General features: G+C 28.4%; 1 protein-coding gene across 1 annotated transcript; it reads left to right on the plus strand.

Annotated features, from left to right (window-relative positions):
• Positions 1-116: 116 nt before the first annotated feature.
• Positions 117-7262, plus strand: LOC132941394 (TOM1-like protein 2). The gene is made up of 12 exons (XM_061009430.1): positions 117-396; positions 1411-1580; positions 1638-1728; positions 1800-1990; positions 2051-2248; positions 3113-3237; positions 3309-3448; positions 3837-3957; positions 4044-4137; positions 4309-4335; positions 5159-5209; positions 5559-7262. The coding sequence occupies exons 1-12, from the start codon at positions 336-338 to the stop codon at positions 5730-5732; spliced, it is 1443 nt and encodes a 480-aa protein (XP_060865413.1). The 5' UTR covers positions 117-335; the 3' UTR covers positions 5733-7262.
• The last annotated feature ends 13928 nt before the right edge of the window (positions 7263-21190 follow it).

A 21190-nucleotide genomic window follows, 5' to 3' on the forward strand; every position in this document is an offset into this window, starting at 1 on the left:
CGCCTAGTACTGATGTTGGAAACACTGTAGTTGTTTTCACTTGTCAATAAATGAAAATAATCACACATTTTAAGAACCAATTATAATTTCGTAACATTTTGTTTTGGTTGGACAAAATTTGTTATTTGTTTATCTATTTACCTATACTCTATTATAATATTATATAGTCTATACGGCTATACCATACTCATTATCTATTTAATCTAATACCTATTTTAATTTATAAATTGGATTTACTATAGTAGTACAGTTGTACTGACGTACCCATTATTATTTTATTGTGTTTTAATATATTATTTACTTTACCTAAACGTATACGTACTACAAAAAAAAGAATGGCTACGATATTTGGTGTATCGTTGAATCCATTTTCAACGCCTGTAGGTGAAAAAATTGGTGAGTTTCTGTTTTCATCCACAGTGCTTTAACCATATTGATCGTTACAAATGATTTTATTTTAAAAATAATTTAAATCGTCAGTCGTCACACCTATGATACATGTATATGTATATTATTCAGGGACCTGTATGTTTTTTAATGTTAAGACTATTCTTTAAGACCTTTTCATACTTTTGATTATTTAAAAGTACATAATAACTAATAGTAACAAGTGTATAGGTACATTATTATTAATACAATTGTATGTTTAGTATTTTGTATGTATGCAACTGTTTTAGGATCAGAAATATAAAAACAAAGGCTAACCATTTTGTATTCATACTTCATAGTCTTCTCTTATTACCTACAAGTTAGAACACAGCAACAGTACAAAATGTTTGTGGTTTTTGAAGTTTTTTTTAAATTGTCACAGAATTAGTGTAGTGTTGTAAATATGAAGAAATATAAATGTTTAATAACTAACATACACCATACCGTCCATACCTAAATATTAATAATATCCAATGAGTACATCTATGTACTTATCCCAACTATGAACCTATATAGTTAATATTATTAATGTATTATGCAATATTGCACAATAAATTGAGATTCCTGTTAAGAAGGTGTTATTGTTCTATAATGTAGTCTCATTAATGCATAAAACATATAATTTTAAAACACTCATAACTTGGTTAAAAATTAAAATAAAAAAAAAAACTTACATGAAACCCAAGGTATTTGATAATAGGCCAATTTGCTCTAATATAAAAAGTATCAAAGTAAAATAGATTTTTCTGAAAATTTAACGTACCATGTTATGTGTTGGCAAGGTAGAAATAATATGTAGGTATAGCATCTTCTTTATCGACAGTTGATCTTGTTTTTAACTTTAAATATACATTAGACTCAACTTGTTTTACAATGATAAAAAAAAAAAATGAATAATTTTCATAATTTATTTATTCAACATATTTTAAAGTTATTAAATAACTTATAAATTATAATATTATATTTTGTTTTTATCAATAGAACTTGCAACTGATGGGGGCTTGGCTTCTGAAAATTGGTCACTTAATATGGAAATTTGTGATATGATTAATGACACAGAAGAAGGTCCTAAAGATGCAATTAAAGCAATTCGTAAAAGGTTACTTCAAAATGCAGGAAAAAATCATAAAATTATTATGTATACCTTGACAGTAAGTATTATAATTAATTATTGATAATAATTATTTACATAATTTTACTAATTATAGGTTTTGGAAACATGTGTAAAAAATTGTGGTAAACGATTCCACGTTTTAGTTTGTAACAAAGAATTTTCTCAGGATTTAATTAAATTAATTGGTAAGCAGACTAATTTAATTCTATTTTTTATAAATTGTTGATTTACGTGTGTGATATGTGATATAATTTAGGTCCAAAAAATGATCCACCAACCATTGTTCAGGAAAAAGTGTTAAGTCTTATTCAAAGTTGGGCAGATGCGTTTCGTAATCAACCTGATCTACAAGGAGTTTACCTTGTGTATAGAGAACTTCGTCAAAAAGGAATTGAATTTCCTATGACAAACCTTGATACTATGGCTCCAATACATACACCACATAAAGTAACTTTTATACAGATATAAATTAAATATTTATTAAATATATATTATACTGTTTTATAGAGTTATTCTGAAGAGCTCAAACCAGTAGTCAGTTCACATTCAAATGATCAAACAAATAGCCGGTCAAACAGACCAGACCAACTTAATAAACTGAATTCTGATTTAGAGTTAGTTCGTGGCAATATGGCAGTGTTGAATGAAATGCTTTCAGAATTGGTACCAGGAAAAGAAGATGGATCAGATGTTCAACTTTTAACTGTAACTAGTTAAACAATTAACATACATACAATTTTTAAAACAGCATTTAGAGGACGTTATTCCAGCTTGTGGTATTGGTCTTACAAACAGATTAGTGTGCAGCTATTCCAATTTTGTGTCGTTGCCTTTAATATTAGAGTTAAATGGCCCATTATTAAACATTAAGGTTAAAACATTCTCTTTGTTCAGTCATTGGTTTTTACAATATTTTGCAAGTTATGAGCATTTTTAAAATTTAATATTTTACATACTCATCACCCGCTTATTTGTTAAAATGTCATAAAAACACACAAATAGAACTCATGTTCTTACTTTTATATTTCATAATTGGTCGAATCAAGTATTTATTATATTAAGTATAATATCCAACAACGCAAAATTGGATGTACTGAACTCAAATTTGATATGTTGTACTTTATAAGATTGAGACAACTTAAACGTTCACTGTGGATGATGCCTAATGGCTTAATTTATCATCGTTCACAATTGCTAAATAACGTCAATTGGACTCTTTAACTTTGTAATAAATGCAATGCATAATGGTCAATATTACTATTAAATTATTTGTTTTTGTTTGCATCTCATGTAATATGCAAGTCGTACATTTAATATTGAGATTCATTTTTAAAATCCCAATTTATCAGCGCCGTGACAAATACACTCAAATATGATACATATTAAATGTGTTAAGCTGGTGTAGCGTCTTCAATAATATTATGGATGTATTTTATATTTTAAAAATATGATCTCTAAAATCAAATTTAGTATAAAAATAATACAAACTAGACATTTGAACTGACCTAGTCAATTTTTAATATGATTACAAAACAATAAAAATATTTTATGAAAAAACAATATTTTTAGGATTTATATACCACATGTAAAGCAATGCAAGAAAGAATTGTTGAACTCCTTGCTAAATTATCAGACGGTGAACTTACTGAACAGCTTTTGTTAGTCAATGATGATTTAAACAATCTTTTTCTACGGTTAGCTTTTATATTAATTAACATTTAAAAAAAAATTACATATATTTACAAGTATTAATTGTGTAAAATAGATATAGCAGATACGAAAAAAATAGAGAAGCGGGATGTAGCTCTATTTCTGTTGATGGTCAATCTATAAAAACAACTGATTTACTTCAAGGTTTTATTGATGAGCCAATTGCTACAACTTCAAACCAATTCTCAAAACTGAGTAATTATACTAATTTTTAATACAATACCATAAAGATTAAATCCTAATATATTACCACCTTTCTATAGTGAGTTAGAATGAAAGTATACCTGAGCAACAAATAAAGGGGAAGATTCTATAACACATTCTAATAAAGCAAACAAACAAAATATCAAAAAATATATTTCATGCTTCTTACATTACTTTTATTTAAAGGGATGTGGTAGATCGAATATTTGGGTACCCGAAACTCAAAACATAAAAATATAGTTATATCACTACAAAAAATAGTGCAATATGTTAGTTTTTTTAGGTATTTTCCTTAATGTAAAATATAAATTATTAACTAAAAATATAGGGATTTAAAGAGTATTCACTTTTTTTGTGTTTAATAATTGATTAATCTTAGGTGTTAATAATGAAAAGCCTAAACAAAATCCACCTGCAGATTTGCTTACTAGTATTCACACAGATGACTTTGATATGTTTGCTCAATCTCGATCAGTATCATATGAAAATACAAAAGTTGGGTAATAATAATATTTGATTAATTATAGAAAAAGTTAATATTTTATTATTGGGCATAGAAATTATAATAATATTATGAAATATTTAGTGGAAGTAGTTATGATGCCAATTTAAAGCCAGATCAAGTTAACAGTTTAGCTTCTTTGACTCAAGCTCGATCACAAAATGTGACAACAAAAGATGTAAGTATCCACCTCAAGTGTCTTTATATCTTAATAATAATCCATATTGTTGTTTAAGTATTAAATTAATAGATTATACTATATTCTGTATAATTTAAATCACGTTTGTATAAAGCAATTGTTATCGTTTTTGTAATACTTGTGTGTGTATTGTGTGGGTTCTGACCTTAGGATTGTGCTCATGAAGATGTCATCAGGGTAAGAGTACATTGTTTATAAAATGAAATTATGCCCTGATAATATTTTTAACATTACTTGCTTGACATAATATATCAGTAATTTTATCTGACTATCTTCATTTATATGTAATGCAAAAATTAAAACCATTATTTATTATTATTGTTTTAAGATTATGCATCATAAGTTTTTGTACCTATACATACAGTGTTAATTAAAAAAATGCATGCTAATATCTTTTTTTTCATATATTTTTGGTTAAATTAGTATTTTTTGGTTCTAATTAATAATCACCAAATACTACCACCATAACACAATTTAAATTATGTATATTCGATCAATGATAATTAAAGTTTATATAGCATGAGAAATTTTCCCCAAAATATTTTAATATAGTTTAATGCAATTTTAGTATGGTATGTTTAGTTAACTCAATTAATTATACTTTTAGAAATAAATACAATATACAATAATTATATTTTCTACAAAAAAGTTTAAGCACACATCTAAAAATTTGCTTCTAATTTGAGTACTTGTGCATCTACTAATCAATAGTTTATTGTAAATAATTTATAGTTCATACAATTATTTTGTTATGATATATCCACTATGAAAAAATATTGCATACATTTATATAATTATATTATTTTAATACATTATTTTTTTTGTAAATTGATATACTTATTTAAATATTTAATATAATTACATTACAATTAAATAAAGCTTCTTTTTTTAAACTGTTTATTATTTGTAAAATGTTTCAATAAATTATTTTAAATATTTCTAACCATTTATTTCATAATCATTATGTTTATTATTTAAAAATATATTTTAAATATTTTAGATGCATAGTGAACAGGATTTCGATGAAATAGCAGCTTGGCTCAGTGAAAATGTGAGTAAATAATAATAATTTGGATTAGTAATACCATTTATAGTCAATGGTATTACATTTGATCAAATTATGTTAATAGTATGAAAAATGCTAGTTTTATAAGATTTTAATTAGAAGCACATATTTAGCACTGCTGAGTATATTTGTTTTAATATAATATGTGTTTAAATATTCATAAACATACATAATTATTCTATTTTAATGGTTTTGTTTTACCTTAAACAGTCTTATTCTTTTGTCATTAAAATATATTAAACTTTAAATAAAATGAAAAATGAATAATTGTTCTATCCAATATCAATGTACTTATTTATTATTTACATCACTACTTTTTTGTTTATTTTTTTAGCCAGGAAATTCTACAAGACTTGGAGGTGAAATCGAAGAATCTCTATCAAGCAGTGAATTTGAGAGATTTTTAGCAGAAAGAGCAGCAGCTGCTGAAAATTTACCCACAGGAAATAACGAAAATGAATCAAGACGTAACAAAGAAAAACAAGGTGATACCATGTTTGCTTTGTAAGGCATTACCATATAATTTTGAAGTATTTAATTTATTAGTCAGTAATTGAATATTAATCATATAACTTGTCAGGACGTTAATCTTTATTATTGTGTTCTAAATTTAAAAAACCATAATATTTTAATCCATCATCTAAATAAATTGGTATTCTATTTTTAGTTTTAAAGTAATTACTTGTTTAAAAACTATATAGATATTCATTTAATAATATTTTTGGGACCTGGTGTTACGCGGTAGTTGGCCGCAGTCACTAATGTGTGCTGTGGTCAAGCATTTTCGTCACTAACCCTGTTTCTTGTGAATTATTAAACATATTTTATCAGCTATTATATTTTGATTGGGATAAATATATATAAGTACAAATACAATACTAAGAGAAGGTTGTAATTGTATCTTTTTTCAAATTCCATGTGTAAATCAAAATGTTAGGAATGCTGTTACATTTTTTTATGATATACAATTATTTTTTATAAATTTTATCAAATTGTTAAGTGTTAACTACAATAACAGGTATACAATCTCATTCCACTCTAGCATATAGGTTATTAGATTGACAATACTGTTTTAACATTGTACTATTCCAATAGATTTATTTTTTAAATTTCTAATCTGTCATAAAATTATGAATACTAATTTTCGTTTCTGTGCTATGAAATATGAATAATATTAATATTATATTTTTTAAGCTTAAACAAACCATAATCATTATTGTTTATAATTTATATTGCACTAAAATATTTCAACAGTCTTAGATGTTTAGTGATTTGGTTGTATGTTGTTATTTTTTTGAAATATTTACATATTCTTTAGTCTTTACTAAAAAGTAAAAACTTACCTCTTTTATCTTTATATACCTATGAATTATTCCAATTGTTATTTATTAAAAATTGTATTTGTTGTTAATTTAATTTTAATTTTAATAATTTACCATATAACCATCTACCACTTGTAAGCACTTTTTAATTAAACATTTTTGTTTGTTTAAAATGTATAAGTCATATTATATTACCTATAGTACATTTAGTTTTGTGTTGCACCATACACACTTTATTACTATGGGGATAATTAACTTATTTTGGAACTAAATATAATTAAGGTATTCATTTAATAAATATGTTATGAATGTAACAAATTATTTTGTTGCGTTCACTGTGCCACGGTGGTCATGTAAATTTGTGCAAATACTATGGGCCCTATGTTTTAATTTTTTAGAACTGTAGTTTAACTAAAATGTTTGCACAGAGGATTAGTCCATTACTATCTTGGGTATGCAATTACCTTTTTTTCATTTGTAATATTATTGTACTCCATAATCTATTGTAATATTCCATGCATTTTTGTGAAACCAATTACATTATAGCATTAGATATTTAGTTATTAATCCATTAGTCAATAGTACATAACACAAAATACTGTTTTCAAATCTAAAACTAGAAACTTTTATAATTGTCTGAAATGCTAAGTAATATTAAATATCACTGTAATTAAATTGAACCTTAACCATAATAAAAGTGAAAATATAATTTTCAATTATGATTTTTGGCAAACGTGAAATGCGTTTTATAGCTCAATAATAACCTCAATTCACTTTCCAATTTCCATCGTACACTGAGCCCAGAAAAAGGAGACGATACAATTGATGTTAAAATTGATACATAAATGATCTTAGTTTGGCGACTTAAATTTAAAATTTAAAAATACTATAGCATAATGAATACATAGTACATACTACATAAATAATATAGTTTACTATCATTGAAATAGGTAGTGTATACTAATCAAGTGTTTTAAAGTTGCTAAGCTAAGCTCAATTATTTAGCAGACTATTTTAACATAAATGATATCTATAGTTCAAAGACTTAGCTATAAAATTATATCACAACTTTTAGAGACTTTTTAATACTAAGCTTTTTTTTTACACGGAGTGTTTTTGTTAGGTTATTGATTATTGCAGTATAAATGTACCTATATTGCTTATACTTTATGCCGGGCCACACTTTATGTTTGAGCGAAGTATTTAAAACAATCTATTATTAATATTTATATTGTATGTTGTACCTTCAACAAAAAAAGGAACTACCTGCATAATCGTTATTTTTCGTTAAAATTTTAATTTGACATGTGTAACTGCGTAAGCATAATAAAATGTGTAAAAATATATTTTTGGTATTTTCAGGTTAAAGAACAACTTAGGTATATCCTTGCATTGAATTTTTATGCTTTTTTTTTCTGAAAAAAAAACTATCTATAATAAAAAAAAGGTTAGGTTAGGTTAGAGTATACAATCAATTACAATGCATTTGAATAGTTAAAAGCTATTAGAATAGATTCTAGTTTCTAGCTTCTACTACAACAACATTTTATACTTTGTATCATTTTTTAAATTTTAAAATACAGTCTCCCACCGGTGCCGCTAGATATTATATAGTATTGATACAAGTCGTCTATTGTTTAATCGCCGAGGCCGTTACAACTGTCGGACCGTGTTTTAGCGCTGAGCGCTACTTTCGAGCCACGGAGGTGAGTGGACAAGATTGCTCCCATCCACGCAATCAAAACGGACTGCTCCGCCACGGTTACCGCATCTCGTGTACCGTGGGATCGTTCCGGCGCTAGCACCAGAGCCAACCCGCCGGGTCCGGTCCTCCCGGCGTTCTACACTAGCGAAAGCCACAAACCCACACGTATCCGAGACACATGCAGCTTGGCAACTTCTATGGCACACCCTCCACTGAGAAGCATTCCGAGGGCGGACACTCGCCTGACTCGCGAGCGCCCTGGGCTAACCCCCGGCCCATGCTACTTATCGTATATAGCGTCATGAGTCGTACATACTTCGCCACCGTCCCGTGGCTACCGGGTTAAAAGGGCTTTCAGAATAGTATTGATACAGTGATAACGGACATAGTCTTTATATACTATATGATGCGATATTTTTATTTTATTATTTTTGCTCCACCGATATGACTGATTTTTTACTGTTGCATTCGTAAATGTCAAGACAAAGTTTGTATGAAAGACAATTAAACAGTTTTATTAAAATCCAACGGAAAAGTAGGAAACTGGATGGAAAAAATACAACAACCAGCTTAATAGGCTTAATATGATATGAACTATTAATTTTTTACGAGCGTTTGAGGTTAAACATTGAATATTCCCTCGCACAAATTAACAATAAAATATCTACCTGAAAATGACGTACTGATCCCATAATCTTTAAATATAAATATAAATAATAAATAATAATATTACATAACGTGTTGCCCGGCGTATAGTATAGGCAAAATAGGTGCATTACTGCAGTTCTTAATATTGTTATAATTACATTATTTTACTTTATCGCCACTCCGTTCGACAAAGCAATGTTGTTGCACACTTAAAAAACGCTTCATACCCCGCCGCAAAATCTAAAGCCACACTTTTGAACACAAGTCATATACACGAACTAACCACATTCTCTTCATAAACAGAGCATATGAATGGTACATAATAATATATTGTACCAGGTATTGTAGACAGCGGAATATCTGAAAAGAACAAAAATTCGATAAGTCAACGAGTGGTAAGTCTATGACCCACTCAAAATCTACTGTACAGAAAGTATAAACTTTCCCACTATTTTTTCATTTATTTTTTTGATTATTTATCAAGATGGTGTATAGACTATAGATGCACGATGAATACGCATTTTTATACAAGCATATTCTTTTTACGAATCAATCAATAAAAAAATGTGACTTTTGTTGCGTTTCTCTGAAGAATTTTAAACATTTTTTTTTTTTTGACTTCCTCATTTACAATATTATTCAACAAATATATTTCCCGTCACGATACAAAATTAATTATACAGCGGTTTGGGTAAGATGTGCATTACCAGTTTACCGATTTTTTAATTGGTGATTTATATTTTATTTATTATAAATTTACGGAACAATCCTTTTGTATATTAATTGTACATTATACGGCACACAACATGATGTTTATAGGCACCCATACAAAAAAAAAAAAAAAATTAAAACAATACAGGCAACGATTATTATTATTAGTAACAAAAGATAAGATTTAATTTTAAAAAAATACGGTTATTCGGGAGTATAGGTCAGTAGGTAAGTTGGGCCTCATCGGCCAATTTTGTCACGATGCGCAGGACAGGCGATTTGTATAAAATATAGTTAATAGCTGCACACACTGGGACACGGAATGGAGAAGATGGTCGTAATAGTTTGCACTAAGGACCTTAAAATTGAACTTATACCGGCTAATAGGTCCGGAACATCCACTTTTTCACTAATTCGTTTAGATAGCAATACTACTTAGTTATAGCTTGCTGTATTCTTCTATTACTCAATGTAACTATCTATGTTTTAACCTTTCTAACCGGTATGTGCGTTGTAGTCGTGCGGACGGAATTTTCAAGGCAAAGGTATTTAGAAAATGTACTCTGTACGCGTTTGAACAGCGATTAATAATACCTATATAACATCATTTACAACTGGAGCGAAGGTTCGGTATTACTTTTTTTCTGTAATAGCATTTCATATAATAATATATTAAATTATTTAAAATAATATAGTCCAATGAAATGCATGATCGGTAATATTATAAAAACATATTTTATACAGGCAATACACATTTCTATAATGATCGATAAAATACTCGGACACGACGGAATAGCGTTAAAATAAGAATCGGCTCGGAGTTTAAAAGTGTACATTTTTTAGTAACCGTGTGTGTAATGTTGTATTGAATTAAGTAAAAAAAAAAAAATGTAAAGACACATGTGAGATACAGAAAAAAAAATAACCTCGGGTGTATGACGTCCTAAAATATATTTAATTTTTCAACGAGTGCGTTTTACACAATCAGAAATTAATATACAATACATCATATATATAGTTACATCGTACATATAATATTATAATATATCACAAGCGTTTTAAATATCAGACTTCTAGAAAACCGAACTCTTATGCGACGTGATCCATTCGTAAAAATTAATCACACACAACCACGTGATATTATATTGTTATACGCCTTCGGGGAAACCCTTGTCGAATAAACTTAAAAAAACACAGTGTCGACATCAGCTACTGTCGTATTATGTGCGTATAGAAAGTAACAGTGAGAACTGACACATCGTCAAACGGATTCCGTCAAACCATGTAATTAATTTATCATACAGCTTAATCTACAGGTTTTTAGCATAATGTGCCGATGTGAATATCTATACTACATGAACTTATTAATAGGTGCAAAATTGAAAAAATCAATATTTGTAGAGGTACAGAAGTTCTAACTGCTGATATTTATAGGTAATCGATAGGTTCAGGACAAAGAATATATTGACACCTTATAAAAGTACCAATTAAATACAAATGCTATTAGAAATCACCCATACACTCAAAAAGAGAATCATTTTTACTACTCTAAAACGTGTACTGTACACGTACACAAAAAAAACACGTCATTGTAAAATAATTGATACATTCATCGTTCCGCCCAAAATCTAAAAGACTTCACCTAAAAGTATAAGACGAGCACAAATACAATTTGAATACGTATCCTCGTTAACATGTAATATTATATTATTATAGGTCCCTACGTGAAGGCATAACTGCATAAGTAAAGTATATCAATAATAATGATGTTTGGGAAAATAAGCCGTTAAATGAACAACGCGGTCGTACTCGCGCTGGCTAGCAATAAACGACGTTGTGCCCGTCGTCTGGGCAATGTTTGTATTTTGCAGTGACTGTTTAGACCGAGATTGTTTTTTTATAATTCACTTGCAATTTTGTCTCCTACAGTGCAATAGATACTTTTTCCACTATACCGCAAAAATCACATTAAATCACATAACATGGCTAGTGGCGTTATTTGAGTGAGGGGAGGGGGGCAATTGGGAAATACACATTACAAAGTCCAACCTAAAAAGTCTAGAATCTTAAACAGAATAAACTATTCAAAATATTTAGTTCACTCAAGAAGGGCACCAAGTTATCATTTTTCAAGTCTATACAAAAAATTCAACTAGTCACATAACAAAAAAAAAAAATTGAAGGAGGGTGTTGGCGCCCGCATGCAAAAGCATTTTAGAAAACAAAAAAAATTGAAATTAAAAACTTAAAACTAATATGTCCAGAATCTTAAACAGAAAAAAACTATTCAAAATATTTAGATCATTAATGTTGGATTTTTCATAGGACACCAAGTTATCAATGTTTAAAAAGTATATACGAAAAATTCAACTAGAGTTCCATAAAAAAAAAAAAAAATTGAAAGAGGGTGTTGGCCTTTGCAGGCAAATGCAATTTCAGGAAACAAAAAAAAAAAATGTAGAAGAAATTAAATAGTAGGAACACACATTACAAAGTACAAACTAAAATACCCAGAATCTTAAACAGAAAAAACTATTCAAAATATTTAGTTCATTAATGTTGGATTTTTCATAGGGCACCAAGTTATCAATGTTTAAAAAGTATATACGAAAAATTCAACTAGAGTTACATAACAAAAAAAAAAATTGAAAGAGGGTGTTGGCGCCCGCAGGCAAATGCATTTTAGAAAACAAAAAAAAAATAATACTGTAGGAAAACACATTACAAAGTCCAACCTAAAACGTCTAGAATCTTTAACTGAAAAAACTATTCAAAATATATAGTTCATTAAAGAAGGATTTTTCATAGGGCACCAAGTTATCATTGTTTAAAAAGTATATACGAAAAATTCAACTAGTTACATAACAAATAAAAAATTGAAAGAGGGTATTGGTGCCCGCAGACAAATGCAATATAGAAAACCAAAAAAAAATGTGGAAAAAATGTCACTGTTGGAATACACATTACAAAGTACAAACTTAAATGCCCAGAATCTTAAAAAGAAAAAAAATTAGTTCAATAAAGATGGATTATTCGTATGGCACCAGGTTATTAATATTTCAAAAATTCGACTTATGTTAAAATCATAAAAAAAAATTGAAGGGAGGTGTTGGCGCCCGCAGGCAATGCATTTTAGAAAACCAAAAAAAAATGTGGAAAAAATGTTACGGTTGGAACACACATTAAAAAGTATAAACTTAAATGCCCTGAATCTTAAACAGAAAAAACTAATAGAAATATTTAGTTCAATCAAGAAGGTTTATTCATGAGGCACCAAGTTATTATTGTTCAATTCTATACAAAAAATTCAACTAGTCACATGACAAATAAAAAATTGAAGGAGGGTGTTGGTGCCCGCAGGCAAATGCATTTTAGAAAACCAAAAAAAAATGTGGAAAAAATGTCACTGTTGGAATACACATTACAAAGTACAAACTTAAAAGCCCAGAATCTTTAACAGAAAAAACTATTCAAAATATTTAATTCATTAAAGACGGATTTTTCATAGGGCACCAAGTTATCATTGTTTAAAAAGTATATACGAAAAATTCAACTAGTTACATAACAAAAAAAAAATTGAAAGAGGGTATTGGTGCCCGCAGACAAATGCAATATAGAAAACCAAAAAAAAATGTGGAAAAAATGTCACTGTTGGAATACACATTACAAAGTACAAACTTAAATGCACAGAATCTTAAAAAGAAAAAAAATTAGTTCAATAAAGATGGATTATTCGTATGGCACCAGGTTATTAATATTTCAAAAATTAGACTAATGTTAAAATCATAAAAAAAAATTGAAGGGAGGTGTTGGCGCCCGCAGGCAAATGCATTTTAGAAAAAAAAAAAAAATTTAAAAAAAAATATTATTGTAGGAATACACATTACAATGTCCAACCTAAAACGTCTAGAATCTTTAACTGAAAAAACAATTCAAAATATTTAGTTCATTAAAGAATGATTATTCATGGGGCACCAAGTTATCAATTTTCAAGTCAATACAAAAAATTCAACTAGTGTTATAGTACTAAAAAAAAAAAAAAATTGAAGGGATGGTTTGGCGCCTGAAGGCCAATAGACTATAGCAAACAAAAAAAAAAATTTACAGTAGAAACACACATTACGAAGTTCAAACTAAAATGCCCAGAATCTTTAATAGAAAAAACTATTCAAATATTTTGTTCATTAAAGAATGATTATTCATGGGGCACCAAGTTATCAATTTTCAAGTCAATACAAAATATTCAACTAGAGTTACAGTACTAAAAAAAAAAAATTGAAGGGAGGTGTTGGCGCCCGCAGGCAAATTGATTTTAGAAAACAAAAAAGAAATTTGGAAAAAAAATTAGAAAAAACTATTCAAAATATTTAGTTCATTAAAGAATGATTATTCATGGGGCACCAAGTTATCAATGTTTAAAAAATTTGGATAGAGTTAAAATAATAAAAAAAAAAATTGAAGGGAGGTGTTGACGCCCGCAGGCAAATTGATTTTAGAAAACAAAAAAGAAATTTGGAAAAAAATTTAGAAAAAACTATTCAAAATATTTAGTTCATTAAAGAATGATTATTCATGGGGCACCAAGTTATCAATTTTCAAGTCAATACAAAAAATTCAACTAGTGTTACCGTACTAAAAAAAAAAATTGAAGGGAGGGGTTGGCGCCTGCAAGCCAATAAATTTTAGAAAACAAAAAAAAATTTGGAAAAAAATGTACAGTAAAAACACACATAACGTAGTTCAAACTAAAATGTCCCGAATCTTAAACAGAAAAAACAATTCAAAATATTTAGTTCATTAAAGAATGATTATTCATGGGGCACCAAGTTATCAATTTTCAAGTCAATACAAAATATTCAACTAGAGTTACAGTACTAAAAAAAAAAAATTGAAGGGAGGTGTTGTCGCCCGCAGGCAAATTGATTTTAGAAAACAAAAAAGAAATTTGGAAAAAAAATTAGAAAAAACTATTTAAAATATTTAGTTCATTAAAGAATGATTATTCATGGGGCACCAAGTTATCAATGTTTAAAAAATTTGGATAGAGTTAAAATAAAAAAAATTGAAGGGAGGTGTTGGCGCCCGCAGGCAAATTGATTTTAGAAAACAATAAAGAAATTTGGAAAAAAATTTAGAAAAAACTATTCAAAATATTTAGTTCATTAAAGAATGATTATTCATGGGGCACCAAGTTATCAATTTTCAAGTCAATACAAAAAATTCAACTAGTACTAAAAAAAAAAAAATTGAAGGGATGGTTTGGCGCCTGCAGGCCAATAGACTATAGCAAACAAAAAAAAAATTTACAGTAGAAACACACATTACGAAGTTCAAACTAAAATGCCCAGAATCTTTAATAGAAAAAACTATTCAAATATTTTGTTCATTAAAGAATTCTTCAAAGGGTACCAGATTGTCAATGTTTAAAAAATTTGGCTAGAGTTAAAATCATAAATAAAAAATTGAAGGGAGGTGTTGGCTTCCGCAGGCAAATAGATTTTAGAAAACAAAAAAAAAAATTACAGTAGAAACACACATTACAAAGTTCAAACTAAAATGTCCCGAAACTTAAACAGAAAAAACTATTTAAAATATTTAGTTCATTAAAGAATGATTATTCATGGGGCACCAGATTGTCAATGTTTAAAAAATTTGGCTAGAGTTAAAATCATAAAAGAAAAAAATTGAAGGGAGGTGTTGGCGCCTGCAGGCAAATTAATTTTAGAAAAAAAAAAAAAAATGTGGAAAAATGTTTATTTTAGGAACACGCTTTAGGGGTACACGGGAACTCAGCGTACTCCCAGGTATAGCCGGTTAATATTGAAAAATATTTATACAAAAAAATCTTCTAGAGTTCAATGAAAAAAAAAAAAAATGTTTGAGAAATCTGTGTGAAATAACACTAAACAAAACTACAAAAGAATACGCTGGAAGCTAAATACTGCAATACATATTAACTACAATCCATAAACTAGGTATTGTTTACATTATAATAATACGAACAGTTATTATGATAATATGATCAGAGGTGTATCATCGTAATATATGTATTAGAAAATGTATAAAAACGAATGTAATTTATAAGGATGCAAAAAAATTAAATGAGAAAAAGGTCCTGCACGGACTCTACTATGTGATTGTAATTTAAGAAGGACACAAAATAATGTTTAATTTAAAATAATATTGTGTTTGGCTGGGTCTACAGTCAATATTAAATTACAAACTATAAAGTCTAAATGCAAATAAAAACATAGTCAGATATCTGTTTAAGTCTTTGTAAATATGTGCGGAAAAAAATTAGATTTAGTACAATATAAAAAAATGTGGAATGAAAACCCTGAGAATTCTTTGACAGTAGGATATTAAAATACAAAACTATATATTAAATCAAAACTATAGATTTTATACATTTTCTATTTACAATAGCTCATAAGTATTAAAAACCTTATAAAATCCTAAACAAATTATATTTTGTTATATTTTAAAATACATTTTATAATTTGTTGTGTTAAAAATTATTTAATGTTTGCTGTATTTATGTTTTTAATAACTATACTGGTACAACTCTAGCTGACAGTCTTTAAGACCGTGTTAAAAACTATAATAATTAGTTAACGTCTAATTTACTGTCCTATCCTAACCTAACCTAACTAACCAAATTAATAATATTTAAATATTTTCTTTCAATGTTATGTTTACAATATCGAATAACTTTATAGTTAGTAGGAAAAGATCATCGCAAAGCTCACGACCAGTGATTGTAGTCGTCTATCATCACCATAGCTTCCACTAATCTTAGGTTTACCAAACTGGCCTTCTTAAGACTTATTATGACACTTTTAATAAAAAGATCCTGAGTTGCAGGTTGCCGAACTTAAGTGATTGATTATTAAGTTGATCCCTTGATTGTTGACACCTTAATCCATGCTATGGATGAAGCCCATAGATAATAAAGATATGGATAGTCCACGCCTACGTTATATACATTTGACGCCACGTTCCCGCTGGTAAGACTATTATGTCCTATCCATTATGTTATATCTATATTATCTATGATGGAGCCATACCCAGCTCACTCGTGTAAACAATTTGAAGCACATAAAAGCGATTAACGAGTCTCTATTAATGATAATATGAAATCCCAGACCTGTCCCCCATATTTTGATATTAAGAGCCCAGCCCACCTTTAAGGCAAATTTGTAAATCAATGCACAGTCTCTCTATTGTACTAATATTTGTGATTTCATTAATTTTCAGTATTTTGTATAATTAGATTGGGAAAACATAAGACAATATCATTTACAAGACTGTGACTAACACAATCATACTTTGATAAAAGTATATGATATAAGTACCTTCTATATTTGAATTAATCGTTTTTTTATGAGTATAGTACATTTCGTAATATTTTTTTATAATATTTACTGTTAGTGAAATATTAAGTTTGTATTTCTAATATAATATATGTTATGATATTTATGGACGACACTTGCACCATGGCCCCTCGATATAGTAATGTGGCGACCCGGCACGTCTCTTTTAGATAAATGATTAAATACTTAATCAAGTCTTCCAATTTACTAAACATTTATGTTTTGTAGATAATTTGAAGAAAAATTTAAAATTGAAGAGAGACTGTGTGAATTAACAAAATTTGTGGTATGAAATGTTTATTTGAACACCTGTTATAATGTATTATATTGAACTTAAGTTAATTTTTTATATTGTACTATAGTAAACATTTGAACATTTATTACAATATACGTATATTATACATAGATTTCAAGTATGATTTTTTTTAGTTTTTTTTTTGATAGTTACCTACCTACTACAATACAAGACACTTTATTTATATATTTTGAAGCAATATTATATGTTTTGGATTATTTAGATCTATATACACTAAATTTCAGACCCATAGTTTAGTATTTAAAGTTTGTAAGATCAAAGTCGTGGAACCAAATTTTATCAGACTCTACTAGAATGTTGTAGTTAAATTAAACTATAATAGGTATGTGGAATAACAGTACCTAACCTTCTATTATAATTTATTATGAATATAATATTTTAAGTAATAACTCAAATTTAACACTTTTACGGTACTTAATACATTTTCCTAATATTTTAACAGAAATTATGGAGCTAAACATATAGAAATACCTATATTATATCACGGTCCATAGTTGATAGTTTTGTTTCATTTATAATAATAATGCTTTTTAATATACTTTTTCATAAATTAATATTTATTACAGTTGGCTTTTATGATTTGTTTGAACTATTAGAACGTATTTTTTGGGGGAGATCCCTATTATTACAACACCGTTACCAATATGCGTTTTTTTCTGGTTAGTTAATATAATTGCATGTTTTCATAATTTCTTCGTATTTATGCTTATTTTCTTAAAATGTTTTTATATTTTCGGTTCATCCGTTACCTACCTACATACCTACCTACCAAGTGTGTAAATAAAGAATTTTTTTTGTAAACCAATTTGAATTATTATTTATTAATTTAAAAAATTTTTAATAAAAACGTTTTCATTCAATATTTTTTTGAATATTTTTGAATATTTCAGTGCATATATTTGCCTGTTTTTAGTGCATACATGCAGGCAAATATTTAACACTTAAGAGGATGTCAGATTTTTAGCGCACCATTTATTTCTCTCTCTCTGACCCACGCACAATCATTTTAGTGTTTTCTTATTCCTACATTTGGTATGCTACGCGTGGGTCAATGATGGAAAACAAATAGTGCGCTGACATCCCAACCTAGCAACCAGTTTACACGAGTGAGCTGGGTATGGCTCCATCATAGATAATAAAGATATGGATAGGACATAATGGTCTTATCAGCGGTCTTCGAGGGGAACAATTGAGGCCTAATAAAGTATACTCATATCGAGTATCGACTATCAATATAAAGTAGCCTCAATTGCGTTCCCCTCCGGGAACGCGACCTGAAATGTATTTAACATAGGCGTGGACTATCCATGGTGTCAACAATCAAAGGATCAACTTGATAATCAAACACTTAAGTTTGGCAACCTGCAACTCAGGATCTTTTTATTCAAAGTGACCTAATGAGTCATAAGAAGATTAGTTAGGTAAACCTATGGTTAGTTGAAGCTAGTGGCCGTTGCAATTCCAAATCTTTTCCTACGTATTCGGCATTGTTAACATAACTATTCTACCTTTACACTTTTTCTTCCCCCGTCTCTCACAGCTATATACAGGTTCAGCCACTCTCATTCCACACCTCCATATGACTAATAGTTACATATCACTAACTAATTAGTGACATATCACTAACTTATATAGCCACTCTCACTATCTCTTATCATACAGTGACCGAACCACCTAAACCTATTCTCTCTTGTTTTCACTACAATATGTACACTAACCTACACTACCCTTAATTAATTAATTTCTTATTCTATCCTCTTTTGTACCTTAACACCTAACTTATTATTCTCATATCTGCTACTCTCACTCCACTTACCTACCCTAACCTCACATTTCTTTTTCATCTTTCCATTTCATACACCAAACATTCTGAAATCCTGTTGACCCATTTCCTTATCATCGCCATATACACACTACCTAATTCCTATTCACTCAGTCTCTAGTTACCTACAAGTCATCGTACTTGATTATCGGTGAAAATATTTAAATATCATTGAGCGAATTCCCTACTCGAAAGAATTACTTAAAAAAATATCATACCTCCCAATTTTCTAATTTTTAACACGACTTTATTGATAGCCGGAATAGTGTTATACCAGTATAATTACATTACAAATATTGAAAAATTTCGGGCAATACATCCTTTGATCAATTAACAATAATAAAAAAAAACCTACTGAGAAATAAGAAAATACATACCCCGTGACGGAATCAAAATCTGCTACGAAACTTAGTCTTTGAAACACTGAAACGTTCACACATTTCAATCTGCTTATGATATATTATTCCCAGTTTGAAAATGTTCACTGACGAATACCATTTCTGAAATAACACGGATCTTATGCAGTAAAATGTTCTACAATATTCTAATGACCTATGCGTTACAGTCTACAGATATTATATAAACCTACCAATAAATACCTAATATTAATTTTTATTACACAGAGTTTGTATTTTTAAATGTTGTATTCAAGGATTTATTAGTTTTATTTTTATACCTAACAAAAATTACATTTATTCACAAGTCAGTTATCAACTAGAACTCGACTACGAGTAAGACAGCGTTTGGATTGTTCGGACTGGCGTATAATTTATTATTATTATACATTGCGCCTTTGGTAGGTAGTAGTAAACGTATATGCTTCTATACGTTACTGAGTTAACAGATTTTCTGTGTCAATAAAAATTTAATTCAAGTCTAAAAAATAAGTAAATGTAAGCCCCAAAATAATATGAAAATAAACTTACGCATAAACATCGACTCTTTCAGTGAAACCTAGCTGTACTGCAGCACACGCTGTCGTCGAAGAAACAGCTATCTTCATCCGTCTCCATCTCTCTCTACATCTCGCTAATACTAGTATCTTTATGATCTGTAATATATTCTGGTGTTCGATGAAAAAGATTGAAATACGATAAAAATACATATTTTTTTGGTTTTGAATATGAAAGCTGTGAGATGATCGATATGAATTTTGTGAGAAATCTAGAGGTACTAGAAAACTGAGACGAGTGTGTTGAATGAAATAAATTAAACAAATGATTAACACAACAATCGCTTAAAAATTAATTTAATTCAAATAATGAGATGAACCTTATTAGACCATTTAAATTTTGCAGAACAAGCCCCCAGTTGTTGGTCGCATGCCAATTTTAACCGTAACTAGACCATAAGTTTATAGACATTCTATAATGCATTATCCTGCCGGTGGCCCTAGACACTGTTGGGGAAATAATATTTCTTTAGTAATTAAATTACGATACGAATTATAAGTTACGTACTTGTCCAATACTCGACTACCAGAATTTAAATTAAAGAATGTGATATACCTAGGTAACAATAAATTAACAGTTGTAGGAAAAGTATTATTATTTAAGGTATTTATCATAATATCTTAATTTTTGTACACCTATAACAACTGGATTTTAAAAACTACTCTACGCCTAGCGAGTATATAAGTTTGTCTGACAATAAATATTTACATTAAGTCTACCGTCCTAATCATAGAAAATATATATATGGTCCTAACCGATGGATGATGGATATTTTTACATTATCTTCAAAAAAACATTTATTTGTTTCTATGCGGTAAATTGAATTCAAATTTACAATATAGATAACGGTTTTTTTACTTGGTAACCATTTATTTATTACTTGGTTTATTAACAAATTCTAATTGATATAAAATAGTAATTAAATAAAAATAGTTTTATTGATTCCAATACTTAAAAATAATGTTTCAAATAAAATAATTAAAAGAATTTAAGAAATACCTATTAATTAATATGTATTACCTAAATAACAAAATAACTAAATAAATTCGTGTTTTTTTTTAAACATTTTCACGCCTCCTCTCTTACGAAATTGTGTCACTTCTCCTTAGAGTAGAG

Source organism: Metopolophium dirhodum, chromosome 3 (genome assembly GCF_019925205.1).
Source record: "Metopolophium dirhodum isolate CAU chromosome 3, ASM1992520v1, whole genome shotgun sequence".
Taxonomy (NCBI): Eukaryota; Metazoa; Arthropoda; class Insecta; order Hemiptera; family Aphididae; genus Metopolophium; species Metopolophium dirhodum.